General features: G+C 45.3%; 2 protein-coding genes across 3 annotated transcripts; one reads left to right on the plus strand and one right to left on the minus strand.

Annotated features, from left to right (window-relative positions):
* The first annotated feature begins 912 nt into the window (after positions 1 to 912).
* On the plus strand, positions 913 to 4,322 carry ubb (ubiquitin B). The gene is made up of 2 exons (XM_088616167.1): positions 913 to 1,063; positions 1,933 to 4,322. The coding sequence occupies exon 2, from the start codon at positions 1,941 to 1,943 to the stop codon at positions 4,224 to 4,226; it is 2,286 nt and encodes a 761-aa protein (XP_088472293.1). The 5' UTR covers positions 913 to 1,063; positions 1,933 to 1,940; the 3' UTR covers positions 4,227 to 4,322.
* On the minus strand, positions 3,780 to 16,172 carry LOC148643571 (uncharacterized). 2 transcript variants are annotated; one of them, XM_088616169.1, is made up of 19 exons: positions 16,013 to 16,172; positions 13,345 to 13,483; positions 12,917 to 13,059; positions 12,276 to 12,393; positions 12,038 to 12,166; positions 11,604 to 11,830; positions 10,864 to 10,972; positions 10,331 to 10,405; positions 9,403 to 9,542; positions 8,543 to 8,696; positions 8,348 to 8,426; positions 7,931 to 8,020; positions 7,294 to 7,384; positions 6,952 to 7,044; positions 6,708 to 6,736; positions 6,374 to 6,462; positions 5,307 to 5,408; positions 4,961 to 5,052; positions 3,780 to 4,808 (listed from the first exon to the last, which is right to left on the minus strand). In XM_088616169.1, the coding sequence occupies exons 1-19, from the start codon at positions 16,076 to 16,078 to the stop codon at positions 4,626 to 4,628; spliced, it is 2,148 nt and encodes a 715-aa protein (XP_088472295.1). In that variant the 5' UTR covers positions 16,079 to 16,172; the 3' UTR covers positions 3,780 to 4,625. The 2 variants fall into 2 exon arrangements, with proteins under 2 accessions (XP_088472295.1, XP_088472296.1); XM_088616170.1 differs by lacking the exons at positions 13,345 to 13,483; positions 16,013 to 16,172 and having other exon boundaries at positions 12,867 to 13,006.
* Positions 16,173 to 16,210: the final 38 nt, after the last annotated feature.

Raw genomic sequence — 16,210 nt, forward strand, 5'->3', positions numbered from 1 at the left:
CCACCCTGTTCATTTTACCTTATGCAATAACAGCACAGTAAATTTAAAACTGCAGTGTCATGACAACACCACCCCGTCTGAAAACAGGCCAGAGAATCTCAAAACACACACAAAACTAAGTCTGAAGTCAAACAAATGAATGGCCGCAACAAATTCATTATTTAAAAAAGTCCTGTACAGTAGTGAATATATAGTTACGTTCTAATGCTTTAATTGACATTTATATAAAAAGATAATAAAATTATTCCATATCTGCGACATTATAGACATGTTTATACACTAATTCGAAAGGGGTTTCGTAAGAAGCTGGGCTGAGTTTGTTTTTCAAATCATGCCTGCGTTTTTAAAATACAAAACCTAACTGTGTTTACAATCAATATTCATTGTGTTAATTTTTTTTAATGGAAACTCATACAGCTCCTTATTACGTTTCATACGTTATCTCAAAACAAGCCTCATGCACTCCATGTGATTCACAACACAGAACAGACGCCGTCAGCTCATGTTGGGAAATGACATACTTTGCTAAAGCACATGACTCATTCACTTGCACCTCCTGGAATCCTTCCGAATTTCCGGGTTTCTTCTTGATTTCTTGGCGCACCTGGAAACATCTGCCAACAAACAACAGCGCAACAGTGTACGTCACAGCCCACCAATCACATTTCAGGCAAACAACGCCGCTGTCCAATCAGAGGGGTCCGCTGCTCGGATCCATCGCGCATTTTCCAGACATTTCCTTTGTCCGTACTGTACTTAAAATGTATTATTCCGCGGTGGGTTGTTTTTTTTTTTTGCGGACAATTAAAAATCACGAAATAAAATCGCAATACATCAGCGTTTTGTTTTAGACGTCTTTAACCCCGTTCATGAACGTCCAGTAATATGTTCTTTCGGGTTATAGGATGGAACTACATTTCGGGGCGGATTAATACTGGTCATATGATAGTAAAATGACTCAGTGGAGTTTCTCTATAAATAAGAACAGGCGCTTCATCGGTTGGACAGAGAAGTTATCAGCGATATTAATAGCTTTTCGACGATATAGTCGCACAAGTTACACGTAAGTATCGTTTTTCCTATACTTTCTATCATTCTTAATTTTTCGTGTTTTATTTTAGCTGAAGTTATTTTAGTTTTATTCTAATATTGCGCATCGAAAGTAGAGATTTCAGTCTACTCCACGGGGTATAGATGGTATTGTTTTTAAAAAGGATGGTTAATATGATTATGTACAGAATATGAATTATCACGCCTTCGATATAATGTAAGACCATAACTCCTATAATATTCCAATAGGCGTGATTGTGTTTTTTTTTAACAAAACGTCCCGCTGTAATGGTTTCGATTTACTGTAATTCAAGTGCTGACTCATTCCGACAGTGAATCAAAGGTCGCGTAGTTCCACTGGCAAGACGTACTTTTTAACGTTTTTAACGATATTATTTGCGTAGATGGACGTGCATTATAATCGTGTTTGTGTAGTAACGGTGCTCTCTAATCTGTATTAATGTGTAATGTTGCGTATTCAAAATGTGCGCGGGCAGCTGACCGGCCATTTTGTGAATAACCCATTTAGACTCGTCTACATGCCAGAGAAGACAGTTCTTTCGGTTTAATATTTGAACTACATTTAAAGGAGCTGATCTGGGCTCGGAACTCATTCTCCGTTAAAATGACCGTTTTGCTTTTGGTTGTGAGCAGCTGTTTCATTGTCATTGAATTTCCCTTACAAGTTCAGAGATGCTGCGTAGATCTAGACCGATCAATACAGAGGTGCGTTTTTGTGCTTGCGGGACAAAGTAGACGTGTCTGGGGGAGAAGACCATGGTGACTGCTTATTTAAATTAAATAGATCTGTAAATGCTTTATGCAACATTATGAAATGGATCTGTTCCTCATGTGGTGTTTTGTTTTAATTTAAAATTGCAGATTGAAAGATGCAGATCTTTGTCAAGACTCTGACGGGCAAGACCATCACCCTGGAGGTGGAGCCCAGTGACACCATCGAGAACGTCAAGGCCAAGATCCAGGACAAAGAGGGCATCCCTCCTGACCAGCAGAGGCTGATCTTCGCCGGCAAGCAGCTGGAAGACGGGCGCACCCTGTCCGACTACAACATCCAGAAAGAATCCACGCTCCACCTGGTGCTGCGCCTCAGGGGCGGCATGCAGATCTTTGTCAAGACGCTGACGGGCAAGACCATCACCCTGGAGGTGGAGCCCAGTGACACCATCGAGAACGTCAAGGCCAAGATCCAGGACAAAGAGGGCATCCCTCCTGACCAGCAGAGGCTGATCTTCGCCGGCAAGCAGCTGGAAGACGGGCGCACCCTGTCCGACTACAACATCCAGAAAGAATCCACGCTCCACCTGGTGCTGCGCCTCAGGGGCGGCATGCAGATCTTTGTCAAGACGCTGACGGGCAAGACCATCACCCTGGAGGTGGAGCCCAGTGACACCATCGAGAACGTCAAGGCCAAGATCCAGGACAAAGAGGGCATCCCTCCTGACCAGCAGAGGCTGATCTTCGCCGGCAAGCAGCTGGAAGACGGGCGCACCCTGTCCGACTACAACATCCAGAAAGAATCCACGCTCCACCTGGTGCTCCGCCTCAGGGGCGGCATGCAGATCTTTGTCAAGACGCTGACGGGCAAGACCATCACCCTGGAGGTGGAGCCCAGTGACACCATCGAGAACGTCAAGGCCAAGATCCAGGACAAAGAGGGCATCCCTCCTGACCAGCAGAGGCTGATCTTCGCCGGCAAGCAGCTGGAAGACGGGCGCACCCTGTCCGACTACAACATCCAGAAAGAATCCACGCTCCACCTGGTGCTGCGCCTCAGGGGCGGCATGCAGATCTTTGTCAAGACGCTGACGGGCAAGACCATCACCCTGGAGGTGGAGCCCAGTGACACCATCGAGAACGTCAAGGCCAAGATCCAGGACAAAGAGGGCATCCCTCCTGACCAGCAGAGGCTGATCTTCGCCGGCAAGCAGCTGGAAGACGGGCGCACCCTGTCCGACTACAACATCCAGAAAGAATCCACGCTCCACCTGGTGCTGCGCCTCAGGGGCGGCATGCAGATCTTTGTCAAGACGCTGACGGGCAAGACCATCACCCTGGAGGTGGAGCCCAGTGACACCATCGAGAACGTCAAGGCCAAGATCCAGGACAAAGAGGGCATCCCTCCTGACCAGCAGAGGCTGATCTTCGCCGGCAAGCAGCTGGAAGACGGGCGCACCCTGTCCGACTACAACATCCAGAAAGAATCCACGCTCCACCTGGTGCTGCGCCTCAGGGGCGGCATGCAGATCTTTGTCAAGACGCTGACGGGCAAGACCATCACCCTGGAGGTGGAGCCCAGTGACACCATCGAGAACGTCAAGGCCAAGATCCAGGACAAAGAGGGCATCCCTCCTGACCAGCAGAGGCTGATCTTCGCCGGCAAGCAGCTGGAAGACGGGCGCACCCTGTCCGACTACAACATCCAGAAAGAATCCACGCTCCACCTGGTGCTGCGCCTCAGGGGCGGCATGCAGATCTTTGTCAAGACGCTGACGGGCAAGACCATCACCCTGGAGGTGGAGCCCAGTGACACCATCGAGAACGTCAAGGCCAAGATCCAGGACAAAGAGGGCATCCCTCCTGACCAGCAGAGGCTGATCTTCGCCGGCAAGCAGCTGGAAGACGGGCGCACCCTGTCCGACTACAACATCCAGAAAGAATCCACGCTCCACCTGGTGCTGCGCCTCAGGGGCGGCATGCAGATCTTTGTCAAGACGCTGACGGGCAAGACCATCACCCTGGAGGTGGAGCCCAGTGACACCATCGAGAACGTCAAGGCCAAGATCCAGGACAAAGAGGGCATCCCTCCTGACCAGCAGAGGCTGATCTTCGCCGGCAAGCAGCTGGAAGACGGGCGCACCCTGTCCGACTACAACATCCAGAAAGAATCCACGCTCCACCTGGTGCTGCGCCTCAGGGGCGGCATGCAGATCTTTGTCAAGACGCTGACGGGCAAGACCATCACCCTGGAGGTGGAGCCCAGTGACACCATCGAGAACGTCAAGGCCAAGATCCAGGACAAAGAGGGCATCCCTCCTGACCAGCAGAGGCTGATCTTCGCCGGCAAGCAGCTGGAAGACGGGCGCACCCTGTCCGACTACAACATCCAGAAAGAATCCACGCTCCACCTGGTGCTGCGCCTCAGGGGGGGACAGTGACTTTGTGAAATGACTATCAATACTACACAACATTTTTTTTTCCTCTTTAATTTTTTCATTTTAAATACGTTAATAAAGTATCGGTATTGAACAGAATTGATGTTTGGGGTGTGCTTTTGAAAGCTAAATATTGGTGGTGTGGGGTGGTAAGGTGACCACCACAAGATTTTGATCCGATTTACCAAAACGGATGCGATTTGACCAGTGTAATTGCAATTGGTGACAATTTTATTTGGAAACTTTTTTTTTTTTACAGAGGAGTTTGTAAATTTTCAAGAGGATAGTAAAGCAAGAGTTGGACTTGAAACAAGAAATGATCTCCCTTAAAGTTTAAAGGTAAAACATGTTTTTGCAAGATGTTTATACATCCAAATGTAAAATCCTCATGAAACCTGTCCTTCAGCATGTTATGTGGTTGAAGGATTCTGGAAGTGGTCTCTTTGCTTGCATGACCCGGGCCCTGTAACGGGCCTCAACTCCTCTTTTAACGGCAGCAGCTAGTCTTTTCTTTAGCTCGGACTTCACCGGCTCAGTCATGTGTTCCACTTCGTCAGCATCCAGGTATCGGCCACACACTTCCAACTGTTAAAATATTAAACGCAATCAAATTATGGATTTAAAAAAATATATAGTCTATATATAAACAGACTGAGTTATTTAAACTCACTAGAGCATAGCAAGTGCATGTAATGAGGTTTTGAAGAATATTTTTAGTGTTTTGAATTTCCCCATACCTCTGCATTTCTGACTGCTTCTCTGTAACTGTGAAGCTGATCTTGTGTCGAGGAATCGAGTTCTTCTCTTTCCATGTTGTGCCCATTAACAACTGGGATAGGAAATAAGGGGTTACCTTGGGATTCGGCAACTGCAATCCATCTGAAACTTTTCTGTATCATCTGTTGCTATTTACTCAAAAGTTGATGGGTTTAATGTATATCCGTAATGGGGATAGAAATTGTTGCAGCTTATAGTCAAAGGTGGGAATGCTAAATATTGAAATTTCTTACATCTTTGGAGTAACAAGGTGCAGAACAGGCAAAATGCTCCATTTCAAATGACACTTTAAGAAAGTAAACTCACTGGTGTTGGCGGTCTGCATTACGGCCTGGAGGAGATCAACAGCCACACTCCCGGGAGTCCTTCCATTCACTTGCCTGACAGCAGACACTGCAATGGGTACAGCTGAGGTGGGTGAAATACATGAGAGTTAATGCAATCATGTTGCTCTATTCATGCAAAAGTGTGGAACACCATCTAATACAAGGAAGTCAAACACTGGTCCTCGAGAGCCCCAGTACAGCAGGTTCTGTACAGCAGATCACCATTAAATCACAAATGTTGACATTCCAATATGATCAATTAAATCATTCAAATAATGTGCTGATCATTTAGGAGTAATAATAATAGCTTATACTTCTATAACACTTTTCTGGACACTCCACTCAAAGCACTTTACAGGTAAGGGGGATCTCCACCACCACCAGTGTGCAGCTCCACCTGGATGATGTGACGGCAGCCATAGTGCGCCAGAACGCTCCCCACACATCAGCTATCAGTGGGGGAGGAGAGCAGAGTGATGAAGCCAGTTCAGAGGGGGATTATTAGGAGGCCATGCTTGGTAAAAGCCAATGGGAAACTTGGCCAGGACGCCGGTGTAGAACGTAAGTACTCTACAGCCCTCTAGGACCAGAGTTGAATTAACTGAAGAGATTACTTGCTGGATTCATCAGTGTCTTAATGCTGTTGCCAACCTTTAAAAACTGGTGAACTGGAAGACTAATTGGATTGGAGGTCTCCACGACCAGGAATCCGAGACCCCCCTGATGAAATGAGTCCAGAATGACTTGTCCTACTCGACTGGATTTGTCTGCGCTTGAAGAGCTGAATCAAAATACTTCAAGGGACCAGTTTGGAGTTTTAAAAATTAATGTTGCACGACCCCAAGATCAGCAGAAGGACACTTGTTAAACTGGCAAGACACCTAAATTTGATCTAATGACGTCGCTAAAAATGTGTCTTCTGTAACTGGCAGGACGTAACGAACTAATACTGGACCTCATTTTCAAACAGGGGCGCAAGACATTTTGCCAACATGAAGCGTGTGCTTTTGTAACGCAGGGGTGTTCAGTGCAAATGTTTCTGCCAACCTGGGGGCGGTGCGTGCTGTGGCGCTGGGCTGGGAGGACGGTCCAGGCGAGAGGTCTTCGACTCGGGAGATGGAGGTGGGGTTCCAAAACTTCAACACAAACAAGAGCCCTCAGGAGGCATGTGTGTGGCGACCCATTACCCACTTAAAAAGGGTTAGAACGCAAAGCTAACCTTCAACATCGTTAAGAGAATCTTTAAGACGTTTAGGGAACGATCTGAAAGGGCTGTGGTAACTTTACAAAGGGCTTTCACATGAACAATAATCTACAGCACCTGTGTAGGTTACTCTTGGGAGTTACGTTCTCCAACAAAAGACCAATCCAATAGACTTACCTTCTGACTGTGTAGATATCAGTGGAGACCTAAGAAAGAAGAAATTTAAGCTGTTTTTCCATCGATATTCATGGCGACGTTGTGATCATATGTATTTCAGAATGTTTTAAAATCACTGTTTCTATTCTTCGTGACTGATATGTCACCTCTCGGCACTCCCCTCTGTTTTGCTGAAATAATTACTGTGATAAGTGTGCACTGGATAGGATAGGTCTGGCTACATCGTTTTCCCAGGGATAGCTACCAGTTTTTCCTCTCTGATCTTCTTTATCTCAGCCTGTAGCTGGCTAATCTGCTCTTCTGCCCTTTTCTGCATTTCATAGCGATGCTGTCTTTCCTGAAAAAGAACCACAGACAGAAAAAAAACTAGAAGACGTCTCTTCTAAACAGAACTTACACACTCGGCACGTTTCTACAAGTATCGGCAACTCATTTCAAATATTTTTTTGCCGCAATGTAAAAAATGTGAAGACGAGGATTACGAGTTTTAAAGTGATACTTAAGATATAAGCTTGTTTCTCTAGCAATGATGCAAAAAAACAAATGTCTTGAATTCGCGGAGGCATCAGTGGGCCAGATTCTGTACCTGAGCCAGCTGCTCTTCCAAAAAAAGCTTCTGTTCACTACCGACACGCTTGGTCTCTTCCAGCTGTCTCTGCAGCCTCTCCTCCTGGCTCCTTCGAAATTAGCAACAACAATAATAATAAAAACAATGCTGGGGACACAGAAACACTCAGTTCAGATTTTGCACTAGTCTTTTCCATCCATCCACCCATTTTCTAACCAGTTTATCCAGCACAGGGTCGCAGGGGAGACAGAGCCTGTCCCAGCAAACAATGGGATACAACACCTGACTGGGACGCCAATCCATTGCGTCCCAGGGCACACACAAACACAGACGAACACACGCACTCTCAGCATGGCTCATTGACCCAGAAACCTGGGGAGAACATACAAACTGCATGCCGACAGCACCCCAACACTGTGAGGCACCACTGCGCCCCCACTGTCTGTTCCAGTACAAGCAGTTGATTGTTGCATAAGTCACTAATTGATATGAATAACCTGTAGTAAGACGGCTAAAGTCTAGAAATGAATTATTTTTGTGAAGTATTTAACTTTTATATGAAATAGTCTGGAAAATTGTTTCAGAGAAAGAGGCAAATCCGTTTGTATTGCCCTATGGAGAATCTAAACCAGAACTCCAGTTATATGAGCAGCACCTGATTTCTTCCTCTGCCCTGAGTCTTTGTAGCTGTTCCTCTCGCTCTGCTCGTTGTTGTTGGTCAGCCCTACGAGCTGCCCGCTCCTCCCTGGAAGGAGGAACGACAGCACAGGTCTCAGCAGGTTCTCACACGAACTTCATACAGGTTAACAGCTTTATGACATGGACACAAAAAAGCAGCTCCTCAGTAGTGCTGAGCGTTAAATACACATCAATGCAGTGAAGTCACCAGCAGGGGGCAGGACAGCACGCTTCCCAATTTCATAGGAGATGTCTAATGTGTTCTTGCATAAATGTATGTACAAAATAGTGCACTAACAATAAAACTGCAGTCACAAGTCAATGTCAAAAGAGACATTCCCACACCTGCTTTGCTGGCAGTTGGACAGCCGCAGGACGCTACAATCTATTTTACCTTGCCAGTCGCCTGTCTTTAGGCCGGGTTCGGAGAGGCAACTCTTTGCTTGACAAATGAGTCCATGGGGGGAAAAAGGCTGAGGAAAAGAGAAAATGAAAGAGGTTTCAGCTCCTACCAACAGATCCCTTCTGTTGTGTAAACCAAGCCATGCCAAGAGGCGCACAAGGTGGAGAATTAACAGAGAATAACGACCTTGAACTGGATCCAGAATGGGGAAGCTTTCAGCCTCATCCCTCGTCAGTGCGCTGTACAGATCTCCGTGAAAGTGTTTGCTGATGACCCCCCGGAACTGCTGGACGACCAGAGCTGGGCCGCGGGACTTTAGCACCTCAGCCAGCTCCCCTTCCTGATCACGAGACAGTTTCCATTAATCATCGAGACACACAAAATCCCCCATTCCCTCAGGTCTAAATTACAGCAGGGACAAAGACAACGGAACTGTTATTGACATGAATAAAAAAAGCCTGTTAAAAATATTCCCAAAATCCCTTCCTCCTGGCATTAAATCTGTCCTTTGGGTCACAGAAATATTTTTTGGGTTAGCATTCAGCCAAAACCGGAGTTCCCATTTATATTTCTGGTTGAAAGGACAGGGCGATTGTTCTAGATAAAGAAAGCCTAGAAAATCTTTGTTTTAAGCAATATCCAGTTGAAGTCTCATTGGGGAATCCAAGTATATAATACTCACAATGCTTAACAAAAAAACGCCTTTCAGTAGTTAGTTTAGATCCTAATGAAGGTGACCGATGGATGAGATGTGTAAGGAGTATTTGTGTCTTGCCTAGTTGAGGGAACGGCAGCCCTAACCCCCCTCAATATTGTGAGGAATGAGGTAGGGAGCTGCTGCAAGGGTGTAGATGGGGAGGCAGCGTGGGGGTGGGGTCAAGAGAGATTCATGAAAAGAAGACCTTACATACGTTGGCAAGGAGAAATGTACAAGATAAGGTTCAAGCCTTTCTGCTGTAAACGTCATATACTGCTCAGGGGACCCAGCTCAGTCCTTAATAATGGATGTTGTGTGTATGTGCTCAGGGTGACAAATATTAACTCACCGTGCGACAGGCTTGCAAGTGATCTTTCAGAAGCTGGATGAAAGCAAATGAAAATGCTGGAACACAGCTGTATGAAGGTTTATCAATTCCTATGATGTATTGGTCCCAGATATAAAGTAGTGTAGTCATGTTCAAGTAGCCTGACAAGCAAATTTACAGAGAAAAAAAATGATGATGAATCAGTGGTTTATATACTTTCATTTATAAATTTCAGTAACATTCCTTATCAGTCAGTCTTTTATATGCTGCACCACACTTTGCAACAATTTGCCATAGAGCGCAAACATTTTAGGCAAAGAGCATTGTTCCTTCCTTCTACAGTACTACACCTTACACTCCTTATCAGTAACTCCAAGTCCAACTTGGAGGACATAATCCTAAGCAAAAGAAAAAAAGCACAGCCCACTCCAGGAGATGACTGTACAGAAATAATGTAATTTACATCAACAGAAAATCAAACATTATTTGTGATTTCACAATCTGCCTTCTCACTGCTCACTAGAGCACATAAACAGTCCCTGCAAAGATAAAGAAAGTTTTCTGCTGTCTACTTTCACCTGGAGGTGGGGGACAGGATTTAAACCCGAGTTGGAAAATGCAGCGTGCAAAATCAAACAAGATCAGAGCATCATTAAACAGTCAATAGTGGTATTTCAGGAGCGATATTGTAATTGCCCGAAGTCAAGAAAACCCATGGTTCAACAATATTGAACAATTTATCAATCAGTTTGAATACTCATATACCTCTTATCAAACGCTCTGAAGGGCTCTAAGTATATTCCAAGGCATTTCTATGTGCACTCTGCATCAGTGCACACCTACAGGGGTATCTATGGAGTGATACGAATCTGGGCTCACTGCAACACCTCCCAAATCTTACGCGGTGGAACTGCCCCTGGAGGGGTAGCATTACATTTCAAAGCCTTACCCACAAAAAAGACTGTAAGAATGGGCTGCAAAATTGCCTTCACTCCTCTCAGTAAGGACTGGTGGGGACTGTCACCTGGGAAGAAAATAAACTGATCTCAGACTAAGGCTCAGACGCTTACATGCTGCCTCTGACCTCTCAGTGCAAATCTACATCCTTCAATACCTCTTCTGCGGTATTGCACTGTTTCTAATTCTCAAACTTGGTTGTCTCACTAACTGTATTTGTCTGCCTGTATAGTGTTGAAGTTCTCACTATCTCACTTGTCTGTGCCTCACTCAGGTTGCTCAGCCAATTTGTGCAAACCTCAGTAGATTTTATTAAGTTCATTTCACTTGTATCTACGCAATTATTCCCTGCCCTTTCACTTCATGCAATTTCCCTATATTTTAAGGCACTCCAGATAAGGATGCCTCTTCAGCAAATATATAAAAAAATAATAATAGCTTATATGTGAACAAGTGAACTGCATGCCCACAGTCAAACCGGCACATTTTTTTGTGCTACTATGCAAAGGCCCTAGATATTCCAACCTTGTCTGGCGTGTATTTCCCGCACCGCGTTTGAAAGCTCTTGTTCTTTTTGGTCGAGCATCTGAGCGACTTCTGCAAAGACTTCCTCACTTCCAGCATCGTCCCGGGCCTGCAGGGCGACAGACGTGTCACACGCTGGCCAGCGAATCCACAACCTCTTTCTGCACGTCTCACCATCAGCCCACACACTGACGTCCCACTTAGAGTTCCACACCGGTCACTAGAATAGGTTTGCATTTCTCAAGTCACAGGACTCTTTTCTAAGCACTGTTCAAAAATAGATCCTCAGAGGTTATTTTGCCCCATTGCTTACAAAGTACTGTTTTAGCCAAAGACCAATGGCCTGTTTATCAGCTTGTCGTGACAACAGCCTTTTATAAAGTATAGATCAAATCACAAATAAGAAATTACAGATATTTCTTTCTGTCAAGTGTTTGTGCATTCAATACTCATGAAAACCAAAACACCTACAGAGCAGCTTGGTTTATTTCCCCGGTGTCTACAGATTAAAATCAGCCATCCTCTTGGCTAGACATCATGTGTTTTGCAAAACATATGTTTCCTCGGGAATTCTGTTTGCGTTTTTGCCGAGCACATGATTAACTGATCAGAGTCGCAGATAAACTGCCGCCCTTTGAACAACTGCGGTGTCGCAGTGCAGCATGTTGTGGCCTTTGTTGTGAGGGAGCATGTGAGTTTCCACCGGAAGCTCAGCAGCCCCTGTGCTGTGAGCGACCTACCCCAGGACTCTGAGATCTCATGAAGGCCGGCCTGCACTCCATGAAAGTGATGTACTCCTCCACCAGCAGAGTGGTCACAGCGTCCACAGAGGTACTGGGGGTAGCGTCTGCAACGCTGGCCTCCACCAGTGGGATCAGCAGGACACACTCCGAGTCTGGAAGCCTGGTCTTAAAACGCTGCATTCGGTGGTAATACGATAGGACATTTCTCATTGCTTTACTCCCAACTACAAAAAACAGAATTAACAGTACACCAGTGTGTCTTCAGTACTTCTTAGGATTCATATGGAAGCTATCATCTAACATTGCCCTTGACAAGGCTGATAAGAGAACAGTGAAAAGCAGAGGACACAAGTGGGACGTACAGTACATGTAAGTGCATTTAAAATCAAGGAGAGTTGTAAGCTTTCTTACGTTCAGTTAAATATACTCACTGGTGTTTTCTTTGACAGACCTGAACGTCGGCTCTCTGGAAAGCAGAGCCTCGCATTGCTGAGAGATGTCCAGATCAGCTTTAGACCTCACTTTGTTCATGGACATGAGGGTCAAGTAATCCATCCGGGCTGGAAAGTCAAGGACAACACAAAACTAGGCGTCACATTTGACTGAAGACCTAAAAACATTTGGTGTCATATATTAAAAATTATATAACACAAATATGTATCTTCTCACCCTTTGTGTTGGAGAGATAGAGTCTCCAGGCCACCTTTCGGATTTCCGATGGTAAAGAATGATTGAAGAGAATGTGCAGTTTGCTTTTCATATCTGGCCATTTGTGTAAGAGATTAACCTGTGTATAAAAAATGTAAAAGCCTGTGTATTAAACTATAAAATGAGCCCACGAATACTAGCAATGGATTTCATTTTGAGATTTCATTCTTGCAGATAAAGTCATGCACTGATTGAAGAGTGTGATGCTGGTCTGTGTGGCATTCAAAATGACAAAAACCTTTATTCACACAGCATCAACCCCTGGACCCAATGCTTCTAGCACCAAAACTCCACATTGAGCAGAAGCATTTCCACAGACTTGTGATATAATATCTTTGAAATTTGTCCAAAGGGACATATTTCAAGATTAGCCTACCCGCAAAACAGAAAACATGTAACTGTAACAGATTTATAGATTAAAAATATTTATATTAATAAATAGTAGAATGTTTAAAAAAAAAAAAAAATTTAATGTACTGTGGTTCGCAAGCCTATACTTTTGAACAACAGTGATCTGAAGATTTTAAAGGGATCATGGCGGCTTTCTCACACCTGTGTGGGATTCACCCACAGTGTTCCTCTTCCCAAACTGAGAAGCTTACCATCCCATCCCTGACGTGGCTCTGGAAGAGATCTGATTTTGTAGACACAGCCCCACTGTCACTCATCTGTGCAGCAACAACTCCGCTCAGTATATTCTCAAGGCTGGAGCCGATGTGAGCGATTACATCTTTGTGGGCATTCCCTGGACAAAATAAGGGGTACACGCTCTTTGCTTTGCATAAAAGAAAAACTTGTAGGTAAGTATGTATGTCTACTCTGGGACTATCCACATGACCTTTATGCAAATCGTATTTAAACGGAAGATGCAGACAAGCACTCAATTTCCTGTGTAGACACAATCCTGGGCTTTACACTTTCACACTCTTCACCACACATCAAGCACCCTTAGTTCCACTGTCAGCTGGGGTACAGAAATGCCTTTTACTTTCCTGCTTAGCATAAGGTTTTGAGCCTTGTGGAGTCTCACCTCTACAGATTGCCTTAGCTGCTCTCTCAAGAAACAGGGCTTTTTCTGCCTCAGAGAGGTCAGCGAAGAAGCTGACATGATTCTCTGTCTGCTGCTGCTGCACAGCCTCGAACAGGTCTGCAGTGAAAGCCTTCCACTCCTGAAACAGCAACAGAGAAGCGAAAAAGACTCTATACACAGGGTTTTGAAAAAGTCAAGGTGGACAGCCAGTAAGGTTAAAGCAATTCTGAACACCTACTTAAAAACATTTAGAATTGTGCAAAGATGTCTGCAGCATGACTTGGGTTAACTGTTCAGAGCAGAACATCAGAAAGACACAGATGTCACAGATAAGAAATGACCTTTCTGCCCGTTGGGCTTATTTGATTCTGTTTATAACACCACAGGCATCCCTGGTCCTGGAACTACCTGAGACCATCACGGTGTCTGCTGTATTTCAGTCCAGCTGAGCTATAAATCACCAGTGCTAGTTGACGCCTAGTTGATCTACTTGCTTACTGTGACTTACTTTTTTAGTTCACTTATTTGCTGCAGCTTCCGATATGGAATTCTCCCCAACTTGCTTACCCTAATTTCTGACTACAGAGTTATTAATCTGCTTTATCCAATACAGGACTGCGGGGGAGCCGGAGTCTAACTCAGCAAGAAATGGGCAAGAAAGTGAGATACCCCCTGGATGGGAGTGTGGGAAGAAACGGAGCCACCCAGAGCAAACCCACGCAAACATGGAGAGAACTTGCAGACTCCACACAGATAACACCCCAGGTCGTGGACAGGAAAGCACTCCAATCCTGGCTCTAGAGGGATACTGTGTCTGCAGGTGGTGCCACGAAACCGACCCAATCAAGGCAATAATTTGGACTGGAAACCCAGGAGACACCAGTGCTCCCCAAGAACCAAGACTGGGAACCACTGCTATAGACACACTGTCTGAACGTAGCACCTCCAAGGGTGAAATTCCTTTTGAAACCCTCACCCCAGGAAAGCGACGGTTCAGAGTTACCAGTCAAACCGAACTTTAATGTCACTGGGAGATGGGAAGAAAGTTGGGGCACCCTGTGAATGCGGGAAGAACATGCAAACTCTGCACAGACAGGTGACACAAGTGGGGCTCAAACACATCCTGGAGCCTGTGAGGCAGCTGTGCCAAGCACTGCACCAGCATACGTCTTGTTCCCCAGGAAAACCTTCTGAAGAGAGAAGTGAAATGATCGCATGCGTGGGGCGGCCAAGGAAACAGGGGTCTCACAGTCACACAGGGCCCCAGTCTCACAGAGCTGCACTGGAGAGCTCTGGGTAAAGAGGAGCTCCCTACGCAGATGAATCAGCCACAGACCACAGCCTCCCCCTGATCCACCTCTGGTTTATGATACTGTAAATAACTGTATTCAGTCTCACTTCTCCTTCCCTGTTCTCTAAAATAAACCTCCACAGAAGAAGTACTTCTTCTCAAGGTGACAAAATCAGACTCGGCAACGTTCCATCCAGAGAGTCAATTAATATCAGAGGAGTCACTGCCATTCCTTAAGCTCTGCTGCCTGCTGGCATGTAACCCTACAGAGAATATTTGCAAATGCAGGTTTCCCAGAATGTAGAACAATCTTCAGATCTATGTCTGCCAGCAGCACACACACGGGTGTAACCACAGGCAGAAGCTGAGCACTTCAAAGTGGCCGTTAGCGGAACCAGCACCAGCGGGGTGCGTGAGGAGAGGAAACGGGTGATGGGAACCGACAGCAGAGAGAAAGACGAAGACGTGGGAGACAATTCTGTCTCCCACGGACCCGTCTAGAAACTCGAGCAGACTGTAGGCTGCCTTTGAGAAACAGCTTTTTGACGTAGTACATGAACATATTGAATACTTGCAGAAGCGCAACGCTGCCACCAAGGGAAAAACAATCACCCCCTTATCTCGTAATTATGAGGAAAGTATCTCCTCATTCCGAGACAGCGAAGTCTACGGTAACCAGCTCTTCCAGTTGAGGGTAGTGGGGGAGCTGGAGCCTATCCCAGCAAGCAACGGGCTCAAGGCAGGGCACGCCCTGGGTGAGATGCCTGCTTACACAGGCATGTTACTGTTCTGTCACCTCACAGCTTTCCCTTGTTTTTTTTTACTCTTCCTTTCTCATTCTCAGGGCTAAATCATCAGCAGATAACCGAATATAAACTGAAGAACAAGCCTGGGAAATGAATGCAGCCTCATGTGTCCGGCACAACCTTGCCTGTGTATTTAGATCTTTTATGTAACGTTTACGTAGATACCATACAAACTGTTTTCTGAGACCCGCTGGTGACTTAAAAACGTAGAGCGGTATGTCTTTACTAATCTTACCTGACCGGTCTCTTGCTAAAGTACTCGCTTTTAATAAAAATCTTTCTATTCTCTTCTAAAAGTAACCACATATGAGTGCGTGCTTGCTGTGGTACTCGGCCCTCTGTGCTTGCAGAAGTCACACAGGGCGCAGGACGTTTTTTTTTATTTATTTAGGTCACAGAAAGGAAAGCGTATAAACCATCTTAGAATCTGTACGGGTATAGATGAACCGTTTTGGAAAACACATCGCTTTTTCATCTTTCAACACACCTTATCGCAAAGCTTATTTATTATTATTATTATTATTATTATTATTATTATTATTATTATTATTATTATTATTATTAAGATTACCTGCGAATTTTCAATGGTTGTCCTTGCTTTTAGTAGCCACTGCGGGGCTGCAAAGCTGTTCTCCATTACTTAAAAGCTCTACTGAGCCCAATACCGTTGCTAAGTAAGCGGGTTGCTAAAACAAGGAGGTTTAAAACAGACGCTCAAAGCTGACCAGAGGAGGCCACCCCGGTCATTCGCTTTGATGATAATAACGTT

This window comes from Lepisosteus platostomus, chromosome 22 (assembly GCF_059453375.1).
Source record: "Lepisosteus platostomus isolate fLepPlt1 chromosome 22, fLepPlt1.hap1, whole genome shotgun sequence".
Lineage (NCBI taxonomy): Eukaryota > Metazoa > Chordata > Actinopteri > Semionotiformes > Lepisosteidae > Lepisosteus > Lepisosteus platostomus.

Bases quoted from the DNA above. Each gene is read 5' to 3' on its own strand.
- ubb (XM_088616167.1), top strand. From the start codon at position 1,941: ATGCAGATCTTTGTCAAGACTCTGACGGGCAAGACCATCACCCTGGAG.
- LOC148643571 (XM_088616169.1), bottom strand. From the start codon at position 16,078: ATGGAGAACAGCTTTGCAGCCCCGCAGTGGCTACTAAAAGCAAGGACA. The intron at 6,737-6,951 runs GTAGCTATCCCT...CTTCTTTCTTAG, and splicing joins AGATCAGAGAGGAAAAACTG to GTCTCCACTGATATCTACAC. The intron at 5,409-6,373 runs GTTGGCAGAAAC...CACCCACCTCAG, and splicing joins ACAGCACGCACCGCCCCCAG to CTGTACCCATTGCAGTGTCT.